At 42.9% G+C, this 17,876-nt stretch overlaps 1 protein-coding gene across 1 annotated transcript in view; it reads left to right on the forward strand.

Moving 5' to 3' along the window:
• Window positions 1-17,876, forward strand: part of eys (eyes shut homolog) — a 1,854,977-nt gene that overhangs the window by 1,574,942 nt on the left and 262,159 nt on the right. The window contains exon 39 of the mRNA XM_073056513.1: window positions 8,619-8,772. Within this exon, the coding sequence (XP_072912614.1) occupies window positions 8,619-8,772 (154 nt within the window). The remainder of the gene's footprint in view (window positions 1-8,618; window positions 8,773-17,876) is intronic.

Consider the following 17,876-nt stretch of genomic DNA (forward strand, 5'->3'; position numbering starts at 1 on the left):
CTGGCTCTAATAAAGGTGATTCTTTGCCACTTGGAATGTACTGAGGCATCATAGCAAGCAGTAGAGTGCAACGACATGGAGCTGTTACCTTTCTGTCTGTAAGGGAAAATAGACAATCACACTTAAATATGACAGGGCTTTCATTTTATTTCCTGACTAACAATACCAGTTGACATTTAATTTTAGCATTCAATCTAATGTGGGATTTTGGAGGATTGATTCATTGACGTTATGAGCTCTGATATAGCTAGTCACAAGTTAACCAGGCGATGTATTTGTCAGCTTCTCCCCAGAGCCTCTGGTCCCCATCTCATCTGTTGTCCCTGAAGTTGCTTATGCTGCCTAACTCCATCAGTTGCTAGACTGAGTCTCAATTTAAAAAGTGATCAATGTTAATTTTAAGTGGAGCATGCAAGCTTGGCTCAAAGTCATGAGAAGGTGTATTTGTTTTATTAGATGTTGAAGTCTCCTCTGTTATATTAACAATTTGCTGATAAGAATGTATGGTGATGCTTACTAGCTGCTCCAACACATCTTTAGGTGTGTTGGTTATCACAAATGATGCATTTCACTGTATTTATCAATATGCATATGATAAATAAATCTGAGATGAACAGGGATGGGAAATGACTCAAATGAACCAGAAATCCAGCATCAGTTTATTGAGTAGAACAGTCTGTTTCTCAAAATTCAAAGTGTCTCTATTATCAAAGTACATGTAAATCATGGTATACTACCCTGAGATTCATTTTCTTACAGGCATACTCAATAAATCCATAATAGAGTAATAAACATAATAGAATCAATGAATGACCACAGCAATTGGTGTTCGACCTGTGCAAAAGACAACAAACTGTGCAAATACAAAAAGAAAGTAATAATAATAAATAAGTAAACAATAAATATTGAGAACATGAGATGAAGAGTTCTTGAAAGTGAGTCCATAGGTTGTGGGAACCGTTCAGGAATGGGACAAGTGAAGTTTATCCCCTCTGGTTCAAGAGCCTGATTGGTTCAGGGGTTAAAAACTGTTCTTGAACCTGATGGTGTGAGTCCTGAACTCCCGTACCACCTTTCTGATGGCAGCTGTGAAAAGAGAGCATGCACTGGGTGGTCGATGTCCCTGATGATGGATGCAGCTCCTGTGACAACACTTTGGCAGGTGTGCTCAGTGGTGAGGAGGGCTTAACCCATGATGAACTGAGCCATATCCACTACTTTTTGCAAAATTTTCTGTTCAAGGACGTTGGTATTTCCATACCAGTCTGTGATACAGCCGGTCAATAGATAGATAGATAGATAGAAGGATACTTTATTCATCCCCATGGGGAAATTCAACTTTTTTCCAATGTCCCATACACTTGTTGTAGCAAAACTAATTACATACAATACTTAACTCAGTAAAAAATATGATATGCATCTAAATCACTATCTCAAAAAGCATTAATAATAACTTTTAAAAAGTTCTTAAGTCCTGGCGGTTGAATTGTAAAGCCTAATGGCATTGGGGAGTATTGACCTCTTCATCCTGTCTGAGGAGCATTGCATCGATAGTAACCTGTCGCTGAAACTGCTTCTCTGTCTCTGGATGGTGCTATGTAGAGGATGTTCAGGGTTTTCCATAATTGACCGTAGCCTACTCAGCGCCCTTCGCTCAGCTACCGATGTTAAACTCTCCAGTACTTTGCCCACGACAGAGCCCGCCTTCCTTACCAGCTTATTAAGACATGAGGCGTCCCTCTTCTTAATGCTTCCTCCCCAACACGCCACTACAAAGAAGAGGGCGCTCTCCACAACTGACCTATAGAACATCTTCAGCATCTCACTACAGACATTGAATGATGCCAACCTTCTGAGGAAGTACAGTCGACGCTGTGCCTTCCTGCACAAGGCATCTGTGTTGGCAGTCCAGTCTAGCTTCTCGTCTAACTGTACTCCCAGATACTTGTAGGTCTTAACCTGCTCCACACATTCTCCATTAATGATCACTGGCTCCATATGAGGCCTAGATCTCCTAAAGTCCACCACCATCTCCTTGGTCTTGGTGATATTGAGACGCAGGTAGTTTGAGTTGCACCATATCACAAAGTCCTGTATCAGTTTCCTATACTCCTCCTCCTGTCCATTCCTGACACACCCCACTATGGCCGTGTCATCAGCGAACTTCTGCACATGGCAGGACTCCGAGTTATATTGGAAGTCTGATGTGTACAGGGTGAACAGGACCGGAGAGAGTACGGTTCCCTGCGGCGCCCCTGTGCTGCTGACCACCGTGTCAGACCTACAGTCTCCCAACCGCACATACTGAGGTCTATCTGTCAAGTAGTCCACTATCCAATCCACCATGTGAGAGTCTACTCCCATCTCCGTTAGCTTGTGCCTTAAGATCTTGGGCTGGATGGTGTTAAAGGCACTAGAGAAGTCAAGGAATGTAATCTTCACAGCACAACTGACCCCATCTAGGTGAGAGAGTGATTTGTGCAGCAAATACGTGATAGCATCCTCCACTCCCACCTTCTCCTTATACGCAAACTGAAGAGGATCCTGGGCGTGCCTGGTTTGTGGCCTCAGATTCTGTATTATCAGCCGCTTCATGGTCTTCATCACGTGCGACGTCAAGGCAACAGGTCTGAAGTCATTCAACTCCTTTGGTTGTGGTTTCTTCGGTACCGGGACAATACAGGATGTTTTCCATTGTCTGGGTACTCTTCTCTGCTCCAGGCTCATGTTGAAGATGCGCTGTAGTGGTTCTCCCAGCTCAGTCGCACAGGCCCTCAGTAATCGTGGGGAAACTCCATCCGGTCCAGCCGCCTTGCTGGTACAGATCTTCCTCAGATGACCTTCCACCTGTGCAGCCATAATCCTGGGCGTGGGCAAGGTCTCCTGTGAGTGTCTATTTTCCTGTGAGGGAAGTAAGCCTGGTGTGGATTTCTGCGGTGAGGATGAGATTGAGCTGTCGAACCTGTTGAAGAAGTTGTTCAGCTGGTTCGCTTTCTCCACATCTCCACTTATGTTCGCCCCCCGCTTTGCACCGCATCCGGTGATGATCTTCATCCCATCCCACACCTCCTTCATGCTTTTTTTTCTGCAGCTTTTGTTCTAGCTTCCTCCTATACTCCACCACACATCTAGAGAAGTTCATCAAAGTTTTTGGATGTCATGCTGAATCTTTGTGAGCTCCTAAGAAAGTAAAGGTGCTGCTGGCTGTACTTTCTTTGTAATTGCACTTGCATGCTGGGCCCAGGACAGATCCTCTGAAATGATAACACTGAAGAATTTAAAGTTGCTGACCCTCTCCGTCTCTGATCCCCCGCTGAGGACTGACTCATGGATTTTTGATTTACTCCTTCTGGTAAATAATCAGCTCCTTGGTCTTTCTGACATTGAGTAAAAGATTGTTGTAATGGGGTCACTCCACCAGATTTTTAGTCTCCCTCCTATATGCTGATTCGTCATCACCTTTGATTTGGCCTATGACAATGATGTCATTAGCAAATTTGAATGTGGCATTGGAGCTGTGCTTAACTACACCATCATAAATGTAAAGCAAGTAGAGCAGAGGGTTAAGCACACAGTCCTGTTTTCTGCTGATGGAGATTGTGGAGGAAATTTTGCTTCCAGTCTGAACTGACTGGTGTCTGCAAATGAGGAAATTGAAGATCCAATTGCACAAGGAGTTGTTGAGGCCAACTTCTTGAATGTTATTAATTTTGAGGGGAAGATTGTATTGAACGTCGAGCATCTGGATGTATGCAGCTTGGTTGTCCAGATGTTGCAGGGATAAGTGAAGAGCCAGTAAGATGGCATCTACTGTGGACCTGGTGGGCACGTGGGAGTGAATCCAAGTCACTTCTCAAGCAGAGGTCGATATGTTTCATCACTATCCTCTCAAAACACTTTATCACTGTGGATGTAAGTGCTACTGGATGATGGTCATTGAGGCAGGTTACCACATACTTCTTATACACCGATATAATTGAAGTCTGCTTGAAGCAGGTGGGTACCTCAGACTGCCAAAGAAAGAAGTTGAAAATCTCAGTGAACACTCCAGCCAATTGATCAGTACAGGTCTTTAGTTCTTGGCCAGGTACCCTTTCTGGGCCAGATGCTTTTCATGGGTTCACCCTCCAGAAGGCTGCCCGCGCATTGGCCTCAGAGACTGAAATCACAGGATCATCCAGAGCTGTGGGGGTTCATGATGTTTTCTCCATGTTTTAATAGTCAAAGCAAGCATATAAGGCATTGTGCTCATCTGGGAGCGAAGCCCTGTTGTTGCCTATGTTGCTTGATTTAACTTTATAAGAGGTGATAGTATTCAAACCCTGTCACAACGATCAAACATCCTTGATTTAAGTTTAGCCTGGACTTTGCCCGTGAGATAACTTTCCAGGGATTGTACCTGGACCTCTTGTAACTTTCTTGGCACCAGACTTTGATGCCTCTGATCTGGTCCTCAGCAGACTGCAGATCTCATGGTTCATCCAGGGCTTCTGGTTGCAGAAGAGTCTGAATGATTTTGTGGGAACTCACTCATCTACAGCTCTGACATCATAGTGTATTTATTCAGATCCACAGATGAGTCCTTGAACACAGCCCAGTCCACCATCCCTAAGCAATCCTACAACCACACTTCTGCATCCCATGACTCTCTCTTTGTTGTCCTAATCTCTGGAGTTTTTCTCCTTCTCCTCTGCCTGTGAGCAGGTAGGAGCTGGTCAGCCAAGGCCAAGTGTTCCAATTTACCAAAATGCAGTCTGAGCCTGAAACAGTAGGCATTTCTTATCATAGAGTAACATTGGTCTAGTGTGTTGGGATTTCTGGTGCTACAGGTTATATGCTGATGGTAATTGGACAAGCCTGCCTGAACTTCCTGACTATGATTTGAAATGTGTCTGGATAGACTGTTTCTTGTTTGTTGATTGTGTCATGCGGTATTTCAAGTGCTTGATTATAGTCAGCCACTGGTAGTTTGTAAACTGCGATCAGGAATATGGGGGAGAACTCCATAGGTAAATGGTAGCATTTGATCATTAGGTGTTCAAGACTGGAGAAACATGAGTTCAACAAAACTGTCACATTGAAGCACTACACAGATTTATAAATACTGTGCTATAAGCCCTATGTGATTAAACTATCTTAAATTTTCTTTTTAAGCAATGATAAAAATGAACAATGGAGACTAAAGAGACTGCTCATGCTGGAATCTGGAGCTAAAAAAGCAATCAGCTCGAGGAATTCAGTCGGTCAGGCAGCATCAGTGGAGGCAAAGGGATAGTCAATATTTTGGATTGACACCCTGCTTAAGACTGGATGCAAGGTCTCGGCTCAAAGCACCTCCATGCCTCCACAGATGCTGCCTGTTTTGCTGAGTTCCTCCAGCAGTTTGTTTTATGGCTTAAAAATGAACAGCCAATTGCTGATGATACTGTACACTGCCATTGTTGGTAGAATATCAGCCTAAAACAAGGAGGTCAGACGGATTGACTGAATGAGCGGTGTCACAGCAACAACCTCACACTCAGTGTCAGCAACACCAAGGAACTGATTGTGGACTTTAGGAAGGGAAAGTTGGAAGAACGTATACCAGTCCTCATCAAGGGGGTCAGCAGTGGAAAGGATGAGTAGGTTCAAGTTCCTGGGCGTCAACATCTAGTTGCATCTATCATGGTCCTAACACTTTGATGCAATTACAAGGAAAGCACACCAATGGTTGTACTCCTCAGTTTGAGGAGATTGGGTATGTTACCAAAGACTGCTACAGATTTTTGTAGATGTACTGTGGATAGCATTCTAACTAGTTCCACCACAACCTGATATGGGGGCTCAGAAGAGACTGCAAAATGTCATAGACTCAGCTCTATCAGGGGTACAACCCTCCCCACCATCAGAGACATCTTTGAGAGACAGTGCCTCAAGAAAGTGACGTGCACCTCTAAGGACCCTTACCATCATGGGCATGTCCTTTTCTTGTTATTACCACAGGCAGGAGATGGAGAAACCTGACTCAACAATTCAGAAACAGCCTCTTCCCCTCTGCCATCAGATTTCTGAATGTTCCATGTACCCATAAGTACTACTATTCATCTTTTGCACTATTTATTTATGTTTGTAATTTACATTAATTTTATGTCCTTGCATTTTTGCAATTGTACTGCTACTACAAAACAACAAAGTTTATGTCATTAGTCAGCGATAATAAACCTGACTCTGATCTATTGCTTCAGATGTTAAATCAGTTCCATCGCTCTTTGCACTTCCAAAGTAGAACATAAACTTAAGGACCAATTCAAAAGGAAATAAGGGAGTACTGGCAAATTATGGAATAAATTCCAATTCGTGTTCTCATGTTTATTCACATCTTTTGCTCATTGGTTGTTTGTCAGGCTTTGTTTATGTATATTTGTTCATAAATTCTATTGCATTTCTTTATTTTCCAGTAAGTGCCTGTACGGAAAGTAATCTTAAATTAATATACATACTTTGATAACAAATTTTCCTTTGTCTTTGATAAATTTTACATTCACTTTGATTTTTGACTTTGAAATTGGCAGGGCAAGTTGCAAGATTTGTATAGAGAACTCAGTGGGTCAGATATAGAATCTGAGGTATAATTTAGACAGACAAACAGACAGACGTACTTTATTGATCCTGAGGGAAATTGGGTTTCGTTACAGTCGCACCAATCAAGAATAGTGTAGAAATATAGCAATATAAAACTATAAATAATTAAATAATAATAAGTAAATTATGCCATGTGGAAATAAGTCCAGAACCAGCCTATTGGCTCAGGGTGTCTGACACTCCGAGGGAGGAGTTGTAAAGTTTGATGGCCACAGACAGGAATGACTTCCTATGATGCTCAGTGTTGCATCTTGGTGGAATGAGTCTCTGGCTGAACGTACTCCTGTGCCTAACCAGTACATTATGGAGTGGATGGGAGTCATTGTCCAAGATGGCATGCAACTTGGACAGCATCCTCTTTTCAGACACCACCGTCAGAGAGTCCAATTCAACCCCCACAACATCACTGGCCTTATGAATGAGTTTGTTGATTCTGTTGATGTCTGCGACCCTCAGCCTGCTGCCCCAGCACACAACAGCAAACATGATAGCACTGGCCACCACAGACTCATAGAACATCCTCAGCATCGTCCGGCAGATGTTAAAGGACCTCAGTTTCCTCAGGAAGTAGAGACGGCTCTGACCCTTCTTGTAGACAGCCTCAGTGTTCTTTGACCAGTCCAGTTTATTGTCAGTTCATATCCCCAGGTATTTGTAATCCTCCACCATGTCCACACTGACCCCTTGGATGGAAACAGGGGTCACCGGTGCCTTAGCCCTCCTCAGGTCTACCACCAGCTCCTTAGTTACTGCATTTGATATGCTCATCAGAATTTGTCAGACCTCACTCATCACAGCTGGTATGGTGGTGGGGTATTCCATGTGGTTACTTGTTTGTAGCATATTGATTGATGTAATCACACCTGTTCGGAAGGCCATTAAGAGTCAGCCATAGAGGGGCTGGAGTCACATATAAAACAGACCGAGGAGACACAAAAGTGCAGATGCTGGAATCTGGAGCAACAAACAAGACATGCAGTAACTCAGTGTGTCAGGCAGCATCTCTGGAGGGAAATGAACAGTCAACACTTTGGGTCGAGACCCTTCATCTAGACTGGCTAAGGATCCCATCTGCATGAGGATACAGATTCCAAAACAAAAGCAGAAATGCTAGAAGAATCACAGTTGAGCAAAATCTGTTAAATTATCAATTTGTCGTAATTGTCAAATGGACAATTACGTAATGGTCCATTCATCCAGCAGCTGTGTTCACACATATAAGTCTCATAAGACTTTTTCAACAATTTTTATAGCGATGAGATTGCACTGATGAAGCAATGATACAACATAACATTTTGTGAAGCCAGAGTTATTCAGGTATAGATGAGTGAGAGGTGAACTACAGCATTCTTACTGCACTTGTAATAATACGCTGCAGCTGTGAGCTTAGACATTGTTTCCCGACTGCCACAACTCCCACCACCAAAGCCTGTGCTGTCTGTGAATTGGATGTCATTGATATCAACCTAGAGACAGTTTTATGTTCTGTATTGAGCTTTTCCAGAAATAAATGGAAAATCCTTTGTTAAATTTCTAGTCATTTTTGATAAATTTGACTCAACAAACAAGTGGAGCAGACAATAAGCAGTGCGGTGGGGATAATGACATCATTTTTTTATATATCTGGGGATTCTATGGAATGATGTTACTGCACTATTGAGTAAAATCAATAAACTACATGCTTCACATGACCGAATGTATTTGGACTTCGATCCATGTACAGGGATAGATTTTGGAAGTTTTCATTCCTACTTGTGGAACATCAGATATATCCCCTATAACAGTAATAATTATAGTCCTACTAAGCTTTACCACTTGGAATGTCTCAGATTATTTTATTATAAGTTGCTTTGGAGCTGATTTAAATATTGTGGTCAAAATTTGACCCTTCAGAAGTAGGTCACTTGTATTTTCTTCTATAGTAGGCTGTATTGATTTTCTTTCATTTGTGAATTATGATGATTTGGCTATGTTTAAAACCATTAATTGCATTTCAGCCATTGCTGAAAATTTTGGAAGCCAGTTCCTTCATCTATTTCTCCATGATGGAAAACCAACAGTGAAGCTTGGATGTGGAGGGTCACAAAGTCCACTGATGGTATCTGCCAACCAAAGAATTAATGCTGACCAGCTAACTTCAATCATTGTGCGGTAAGTCATTTTGATATTTAACGGTCCCAAGAATTTGGAGCTGATGAAGTGTTGAAGTAGAATAGCATGGCTGTATTAAAGCAGAAACCGAATTGGGGAAAGCAAGGGAATAAGTTCATAGGGTGAGGTGAAGGAAATGGCAAGAGACAAAAGGAACTGTACAACACACTGCAGTCCTTCGGCCCATAACATTGTGCTGACTTCTTAACCTGATCCAAGATCAATCTAACCCTTCCTTCCCATATAACAATCAATTATTTTTTAATCAATGTCTTAAATGATCTTAAATCTTGGGATCTTAAATGTCCCTAATGTATCTCCCTCTGCCACTTGGTATGTAAATACAAGCTTACTTCTAACATACATGCCCCCCCCCCCCTATATTTTCATCCTATCACATTGAGTATATATCCTCTCATATTAGCTATTGTCAGCCTGGGAGAAAGCCACTGGCTGTCCACTTTATGTATGGCCCTTATCGTCTTATACACCTCTATCAAGTCTCATCTCATCCTCCTTCAATCCAAAGAGAAAAACCTTAACTCACTAAGCCTAAAACATGTTCTCTAATCTTGGTAGCATCTTAGGAAATCTCCTCTGCTCTCTCTCTAAAGTTTTCAAATAGTTTTCTGAAGGAGCCTACCATGGGAAAATTTGTCAAATCCCTTGATAAAATCCAAATACATCATGGGGCTACTGCACAGGACAGAAAGAAGCTGCAGAGGGTTGTAAATCTAGTCAGCTTCATCTTGGGTACTAGCTACAAAATGCCCAGGACATCTTCAGGGAGTGGTGTCTCAAAAAGGCAGCGTCCTTTATTAAGGACCTCCAGCACCCAGGCCATGCCCTTTTCTCATTTTTACCATCAGATAGGAAGTACAGAAGCCTGAAGGCACACACTCAACGATTCAGGAATAGCTTCTTCCCCTCTGCCGTCTGATTTCTAAATGGACATTGAATACCCCAATAGATAGATAGATAGATAGATACTTTATTCATCCCCATGGGAAATTCAACTTTTTTTCCAATGTCCCATACACTTGTTGTAGCAAAACTAATTACATACAATACTTAACTCAGTAAAAAATATGATATGCATCTAAATCACTATCTCAAAAAGCATTAATAATAGCTTTTAAAAAGTTCTTAAGTCCTGGCGGTTGAATTGTAAAGCCTAATGGCATTGGGGAGTATTGACCTCTTCATCCTGTCTGAGGAGCATTGCATCGATAGTAACCTGTCGCTGAAACTGCTTCTCTGTCTCTGGATGGTGCTATGTAGAGGATGTTCAGAGTTTTCCATAATTGACCGTAGCCTACTCAGCGCCCTTCGCTCAGCTACCGATGTTAAACTCTCCAGTACTTTGCCCACGACAGAGCCCGCCTTCCTTACCAGCTTATTAAGACGTGAGGCGTCCCTCTTCTTAATGCTTCCTCCCCAACACGCCACCACAAAGAAGAGGGCGCTCTCCACAACTGACCTATAGAACATCTTCAGCATCTCACTACAGACATTGAATGACGCCAACCTTCTAAGGAAGTACAGTCGACTCTGTGCCTTCCTGCACAAGGCATCTGTGTTGGCAGTCCAGTACTCATACGGGGAGTATTTATTGTTAAGAGGGACAGCATTCGGGTACTCTATAGTATCTGGCTCTTGCCCTTCCCTCTCCTGACTGTTACCCACTTATCTGTCTCCCAAGGCCCTGGTGTGACTACTTTCCTATAGCTCCTCTCTATTACCTCCTCACTTTCCCTAACCAGACAAAGGTCATCGAGCTGCATCCTTAGTTCCCTAACGCGGTCCCTAAGGAGCTGCAGCTCGATGCACTTGGTGCAGATGTGGCCATTTAGGAGGCTGTGTTTCTCCCAGACATCCCACCTCTGACACCCAGAACAGAACACTGCTGGAGATATTGCCAATCTGAACTGACGGGAGTCTGTAAGTGCAGAAATCGAGGATCCAGCTGCACAAGGAGGCACTGAGGCCTAGATTTTGGAACTCATTAGTTTTGAGGAGATGATTATATTGAAAGCAGCACTATAGTCAATGAAAATCATTCTAATGTATGCATTTTCACTGTCAAGATGTTCCGTGTTTGAGTGAAGAGCTATTGAGATATCTGTTGTTGCGACGGTAGGCAAATTGGAATGGACCCAAATTCACTTAAAGCATCCAATTCCAGGGACATTCAGCAGCCACTGCTGCCCTTGTAACAGCTAAATCTTTGTAACCCCCACAATATCGTAGCTTCAAGTACTAATCCCTGTTCTGAATTCATCACCCTGCTCCTGATAAATTCCATATTATCTACCAACTTGGAGTAGAAATGTTAGCACAGACAATGTGGGCTAAGTAACATGTTTCCATGTTGTGCATGGTTAATTGTGTAAAATCATCAAGAAATATTTGAATCTTCCCCCGCCCCCCTCAAACACCTCCCCTGCTGCAACTCTTCATTTGTTTTCTCAGTGTGTTAAGAAGCCAAACTGTTGTTTTGTTGAAAAGGTTTACAGTTATTGAAAAGGTTTGCCTGGCAGAAATGAAAGTTTTCTTGAAATATTGAAAGCATAAAATTTCTCCTCAGGTAAAAACCCATCAGTGAGGCCAGTGCATCACCATGGGAAAACTAAAGAAATTCTTTTTTTCCTCTTTTCAAACTTCTTATACCAAATTTCCTATCATGCTGTTTGTGAATGATGAAAAGGATTAGAGTTACAAAGCACTACAGCACAGACAGGCCCTGCGGCCCATCTAGTCCATGCTGAACCATTATTCTGCCTAGTCCCACCGACCTGCACCTGGAACATAGCTCTCCAAACCCTTCCCATCTATATAATCATCAAAACTTATTTTAGATGTTTAAATCCAACCTGGATGCACCACTTCTGCTGGCAACTCGTTCCATACTCCCACCACCCTCTGTGTGAAGAGGTTCCCTCTCAAGCAGCATGGGAAGGGTTCTCCTTAAACATTTCAAATTTCACCCTGAACTCATGACCTCTAGTTCTAGTCTCATCCAATCTGAGTGGAAAAGCCTATCTATAGCACTCATAATTTTGTATACCTCTGTCAAATCTCCCTTTAGTCTTCTACTTCTAGGAAATAAAGTCCTCATAACCAGGGCATAACCTGGTTCTCATAACCTGGTTGGTCTGGATTTGAACCCAGGGACTTCTGTCAAATTTTCCCCCGTTCACCTACACTCAAGGGAATAAAGTCCTAACCTATTCAACCTTTCTCTATAACTCAGGTCCTCAAGTCCCGGCAACATCATTGTAAAGTTTCTCTGTACTCTTTCAATGTTTTTGATATCTTCCCTGTAGGTACTGTAAGTGAGCAGGACTTCACACAATTGTGGTCAGTTCAGATTGTGTCAGAAATGGTGGGTTCATCTACACAGAACTATTCTCTATACAGCACAAGCTCTATGCACACCAAAGGCCTTGAAGAGCAACATGGTTATGGGATCTACTGTGTGTGAGAATGAGCTGGTCTATATTGTGCTGAATGAGCTGATCTAAGTTGAGCAGCAATGGGAACTCTGCAGTTATGCCTCTGACCACCTCCCCTAACCAATGAATACATCAGTATGAACATCTGTATGGAAAGGAAAAGGATTTAGTACCCCACTCTATCTACATCTCTACTACCCTCCCTCTCCCTCCCCACCATGCCACTCACTCTGTTGTGGTGAATGTACTGCTGATTCCCATGAAGAATAAGCATTTGGACTAAGAACCAGGGCAATTTGCACTGTTCAGGAAAAGAGGTCTGACAGAAGGCGGTGTATTCAGCTGGGGAGTTGAGGAATAAGATTTGTATGAGCGTTTCTCAATTTGAACAATGCTCTCTCTGTTACACCTGAAATCACAGCAATAGTAATCTATGAGAAACCATGTTGCAGTCATTTACAAAAAATCTGAAGGCAAGAATTTCCTGCCTTCACAGTGTGCTTCAGGTCTGAGAGGACCAACACATTCATGTCTCACCAAAAGTGTGCATTAAGAACACAATGAAAGAATATATACGTATATATATATATAGAGAGAGAGAGAGAGAGAAAGAGAGCACACATTTATTTAGGTGTACATTATAAGCATTTGGGCATTGCATGCATGAGCGTACATGTGTACCTGTACAGTGTCTACGTGCATGTGCACAAGCATGTGCAATATCTGGTGGCAGAAGTTGAATGTTCTGTGGGAGAATACTACTGACTGATAAAGGAAACAAGTGTCATCAGTGAACAACATGATCAAGGACAACATCCTTCTGGCACTGCTGTGTCTGACTAAGTTTCGCAAGGTTTAAGCAAAGTGTGCAGCCTGGAGGCCAAGATGCCAGCAAGCCCACAATAGGATAGGCTCCATTTCTTGATGAACCTGACGATTAAAGTGTTGAGGAAGATTGAAATCAACGAGGAAGAGAATAGAAGGCATAATGGGTGTTCAGCACCTTCTACCTGCTTGTGAACTAACTATCTCTCTCCCCCTCTCGACACGCAGCTACACCCCCTCTTGCCCCCCCCCACCTCCCGACATCCCTCTCTGGGCCCCCTCTCCACCTCACCTCTCACCCCTCTCTCCCCCTCCCCCATCTTCTCCCTCTTCCCCCCTCCTCTCCCCATCTCTCCCCCACTCTCTTCCTCCCCTTCCTCCTCTGCCTCCTTCTACTCTCCCCCTCCTATTCCTTCCCCCTACTCCTCCTACCCTTCTACTCCTCCTACTCCTTCTACTCCTCCTACCCCTTCTATTCCTCCTACCCCTTCTACCCCTTCTACTCCTCCCCTCTTCTCTCCTCCACCCCCCTTTCCTCCACCCCCTTTCCTTCACTCCCCTTTCCTCCACTCCCCTCTCCTCTACCCCCCACCCCAGTTCTTCCCATTCTTCAGCATCCTTTTCTCACCCTTCTCCTCAACACCTCCTCCCCACCACCCCTCTTCCGCCCCACCACCCCTCTTCCACCCCCCCCCCACCTTCTCACACCCCCTTCCCTCCCCATTTCTGGATGCTCCATTTTTTTGTTGTTGCTGTTTTGTGCTCTTTTGATCAGGGCGGACTAGTGCTGCAGCCGAGATGCAGCACTGATTGAATTGAACTGAGCTGCAGTGAATAAACCTAATTCTTTTGATGCCTTTGTGCTTTGGTGTTTTGCATTCTGTGTTTTTTTTTCTATTTTCTATTGCCATTTGTGTGATTTGTTCTTTTTAGGCGTGTTGAGCTTTTGATGTTTTTCTTTACATTGGTTCCATGTTCTTTGTTTTGTGGCTGTCTATGGGAAGACAAATTTCAGCGTTGGACACAGCATACAGACCTGGATAATAAATGGAGTTTGAATCTTTGAGGGGATTAGTGGTTACAGGGAGAATGCAGGAATGGGGCTGAGAAAAAAAAAATCAACCATGATTGAATGGCGGAGCAGACTCAATGGGCTAAATGGCCGCTTTATCTCACGGACTTACAGTAGTATTAGAGTAACTGGGTGCTTGATTTGCAGGAGAGCCTTGTGGGCAAATGCATCGATTTATGAGCTCTTTGAGCTGAATGAGCTGCAGCAAAAACTCACACTTCCTCACTCTGAGGGAACAATTAGGAGCAAAAACCTCTCCTTGACCTGCTCGGAAACAACTTTCATCAACCAAATGCAGAACACCATTAGCAGAGACCAAAGGGCAATCTGTCAGCTTATTAACTCAGCCGGATAACAGCGTGTAAGATGCCAGGGAGAGGATATCATGAAGAAAATGAGGTACATAAAGATCTTAGGAGAGAAAAAAAAATTGTCTGAAGATAAATGTCATGGAATAATTCAGTCATAAGTTCTGAGAGTAGTTACAACTTTGTGGTAATTTTAATGACATCTTCATTCTGGATGGATCTTGAGGTATTTGTATTTCAATGAACTGTCATGGGAGCCTTTGAGTGGATGTGCATTGTAAGAGAGTTTTTAACATGAAGGACAGGAACTACAAATTGATGGTAATTGGACTATAGAAACTTGCAGATGCTGGCAATTGGAAGCTAAATCAGAAGTAGATCATGCTTATCCACCCTTCCACTATCAGGCTATCTTAAATCAAACGTTGAAAATGCTGGAAGTGAATGGAAAGGCTATGGAGGGCTATGGCCCAGGTGCAGGTTGATGGGACTCAGCAGAATAACAGATTGGCAAGGACTAGATGGGCCGATAGGACTGTTTTTGTGCTAAAAAATGAATGACTCTACTCTGTGGGTGGGACAGAAGCAGTGTTCACTGAACCTCCTTAACCATGTAAGAAATTAAAGATGCTGTTGCGCCTTACTTGTGTTTGCATGTTCTCTCCATGGCCGCTTCGGTTTCCTCACACATCCCAAGCAACTGTGGCCTGGCAGGTTAATTTGTCCCTAATGTGTAGGTGAGGGAGGGGTATAATCTGAGGGGATTGCTGGGAATGTGGGGAGAATGTAATGGGATTGGTGCTCGATGATCAGCACGGACTTTATGTGCTCAAGAGCCTACTTCCATGCTGTAGGACTGTGGTGAACTACATATACCTGTCTGGACACCCCCCCCCCCCCCCCGCTGACTGCTCCTGTGGCTCCTCCCACGGACCCTGGTATAAAGGCAATTGGAGACACAGCCCTGGCCTCAGTCTCCAGGATGCAGTGTGGTGGTCAATTGCTGCTTGTTCTTTCTTCCAGCCAATAAAAGCCTAAATCTCGCCTCACGTCTCCAAGAGTTATTGATGGTGCATCAAGGACACCTTAACATTTAGAATAGTTAACTTATGAAAATGTACCCCAAAATCAATCATTTTATCTTGATTTACGAAGAATAAATTCAATAATTTTAATTTTAAAAGAAGATAAAAATGTAATAAGCTGAAATGGAGATGTTTGATGTGAATTCCTCTTTCCTGGCTCTGTGACACACTGTCCATGCTGGCTTTATTATGATGTTTCCTAGAATAAATTGGCTAATGATTGCCTCCAACAAATTAAACCTTTTGCAATTCAATTGCACTTTCAGATGCCTTTGCAATTTTCTTTTCAGATTCTATGCAAATTCAGGAGACATTATGCATTGGCAATGTCTATGTAAATCAAGAGACCTGTTATTACAGCTGCGACAAAAAACAACCAATATTATTTGGACAGTTACATTGAACTGAGCACATACTTACACAATAATGATATTTCAGTTTTCAGAGTTTCTTTGTATTCCTGCAAAAAAGATAAAAAGGGTGCTAATTCTGAGGAATATAATATTTTACAGTTTGAATACCCAGAGCCAGGTACAGAGGATTCACTGAAAATCATAGCTCAGTATGAACTTTTCCGATGATTTTGTTGGATCCTAAACTTTGAAGAGCACATACTTTCATGTTGGCATGATATTTCTCAGCACCTTTCATATTATTATGTGCTTCCTCAGAGAATTTGGCAATTTAGCATGGAGAAGTGTCGTGTAATGCAAGCTTTTTTCTATGGGACATTAACCATTCATACTATATTGACAATATTTGACTGAGTCCTGGGTAACCTCCACCCTGCACGCTCCAACTCTGACTTTCCAGATCCTTCAGCCATCCAGAGGGTTGTGGCTGAAGTTCGATTGTCTAACTGGAGGTCCATGACTTCTAGAGTATGCCACAAGTCAATGTTGGGACCTCTGTTATTTATTATTTATGTAAATGAATTGGATGTGAATGTACATTTCAGGATTTGCAGGTTTTCTGATGATACCAAGATAGAAAGTCTTATTAATAGTGAAGCAGGTTACAATGAATTACAAACTGATCTTGATCAATTGTGGAAATGGGCTGAGGAATGGCAAGTGGATTTCAACTTAGCTAAGTGTGAGGCAATGCATTTTTGGAGAGTCAAACCAGGGTAGGACTTGTACAGTGAATAGCAGGGCCCTGATAATGTTGTGGAATGGGGGACCTGGGAGTACACATGCACAATACACTGAAAGTGATCATGCAAGTAGACACGGCAGCGAAAGAAGCATTTAACATGCTGGCCGTCATCAGTCAAGTCAGAGACTTTAGGAGTAGCAACATTATATTGAAGTTTTATAGGTCATTGGTGAGGCTACATTTTGAATATTGCATACAGTTTTGATCACCCTGTTATAGGAAAGTCATTGCCAAGCTAGAGAGGTTGCAAAAAATGATTTGCATAGATATTGCCAGGACTAGAGGACCTACCTTAAAGGGAACAGGTGACTATGTTGGATCTTTATTCCCTGGAGCATAGGAGAATGAAAGGTGACATAGAAGGTTATCAAATCATGAGGGGTTTGGGTAAGGGGGATGGCTGTGGCCTTTCCCCAGGGTTGGGGAGTCCAAAAACTAGAGGGCACAGATACAAGTTAAGAGGGAGAGAATTAAAGGAGACCCTTTTTACACAGAGGGTAATGAGTACCTGAAAAGAGACCATAAGAATTAGGCCATTCAGCCCATCTAGTCTGCTCCACCATTCCATCATGACTGATCCCGGATCCCAGTCAACTCCATACACCTGCCTTCTCACCATATCCTTTGATGCCCTGACTGATCAGGAAATGATCAACGTCAGCCTTAAATATATGCATAGACTTGGCCTCCACCGCAGTCTGTGGCAGAGCGTTCCACAGATTTACTACTCTCTGGCAAAATAAATTCCTCCTTACCTCTGTTCTAAAGGATCACCTGCAATTTTGAGGCTGTGCCCTCTAGTTCTGGATACCCTCACTATAGGAAACATGTTCTCCACATCCACCCTATCTAGTCCTTTCAGGATATGTGACTTCAGGACTTCACCCTTTTTTTATTTGTGACATAATCCCAGCCTAATACTCACTATGACCTCCGATCCTCAACTCTTAGGAATCCCCAAATATCAACACTCCAATATCTGAGTCAGACTTTTCACTTGTCTAGGACCTAAGCTTTGGCATTTCCTTGCCAAGCTATTCCCATCAACCACATTCCCCTGTTTTAAGCAATTCCTTAAAAGCCACCTATGACTGTGACACCTTGTCACCTATGACAAAAGCCACCTGTTCTCTCTTTCCAAAATCTTCTCAACAGGAACTTGTTCCCACCTCTTTCCATCTCTGATCTTCCCACCCTCATA

The sequence above is a fragment of the Hemitrygon akajei genome, chromosome 9, assembly GCF_048418815.1.
Source record: "Hemitrygon akajei chromosome 9, sHemAka1.3, whole genome shotgun sequence".
Lineage (NCBI taxonomy): Eukaryota > Metazoa > Chordata > Chondrichthyes > Myliobatiformes > Dasyatidae > Hemitrygon > Hemitrygon akajei.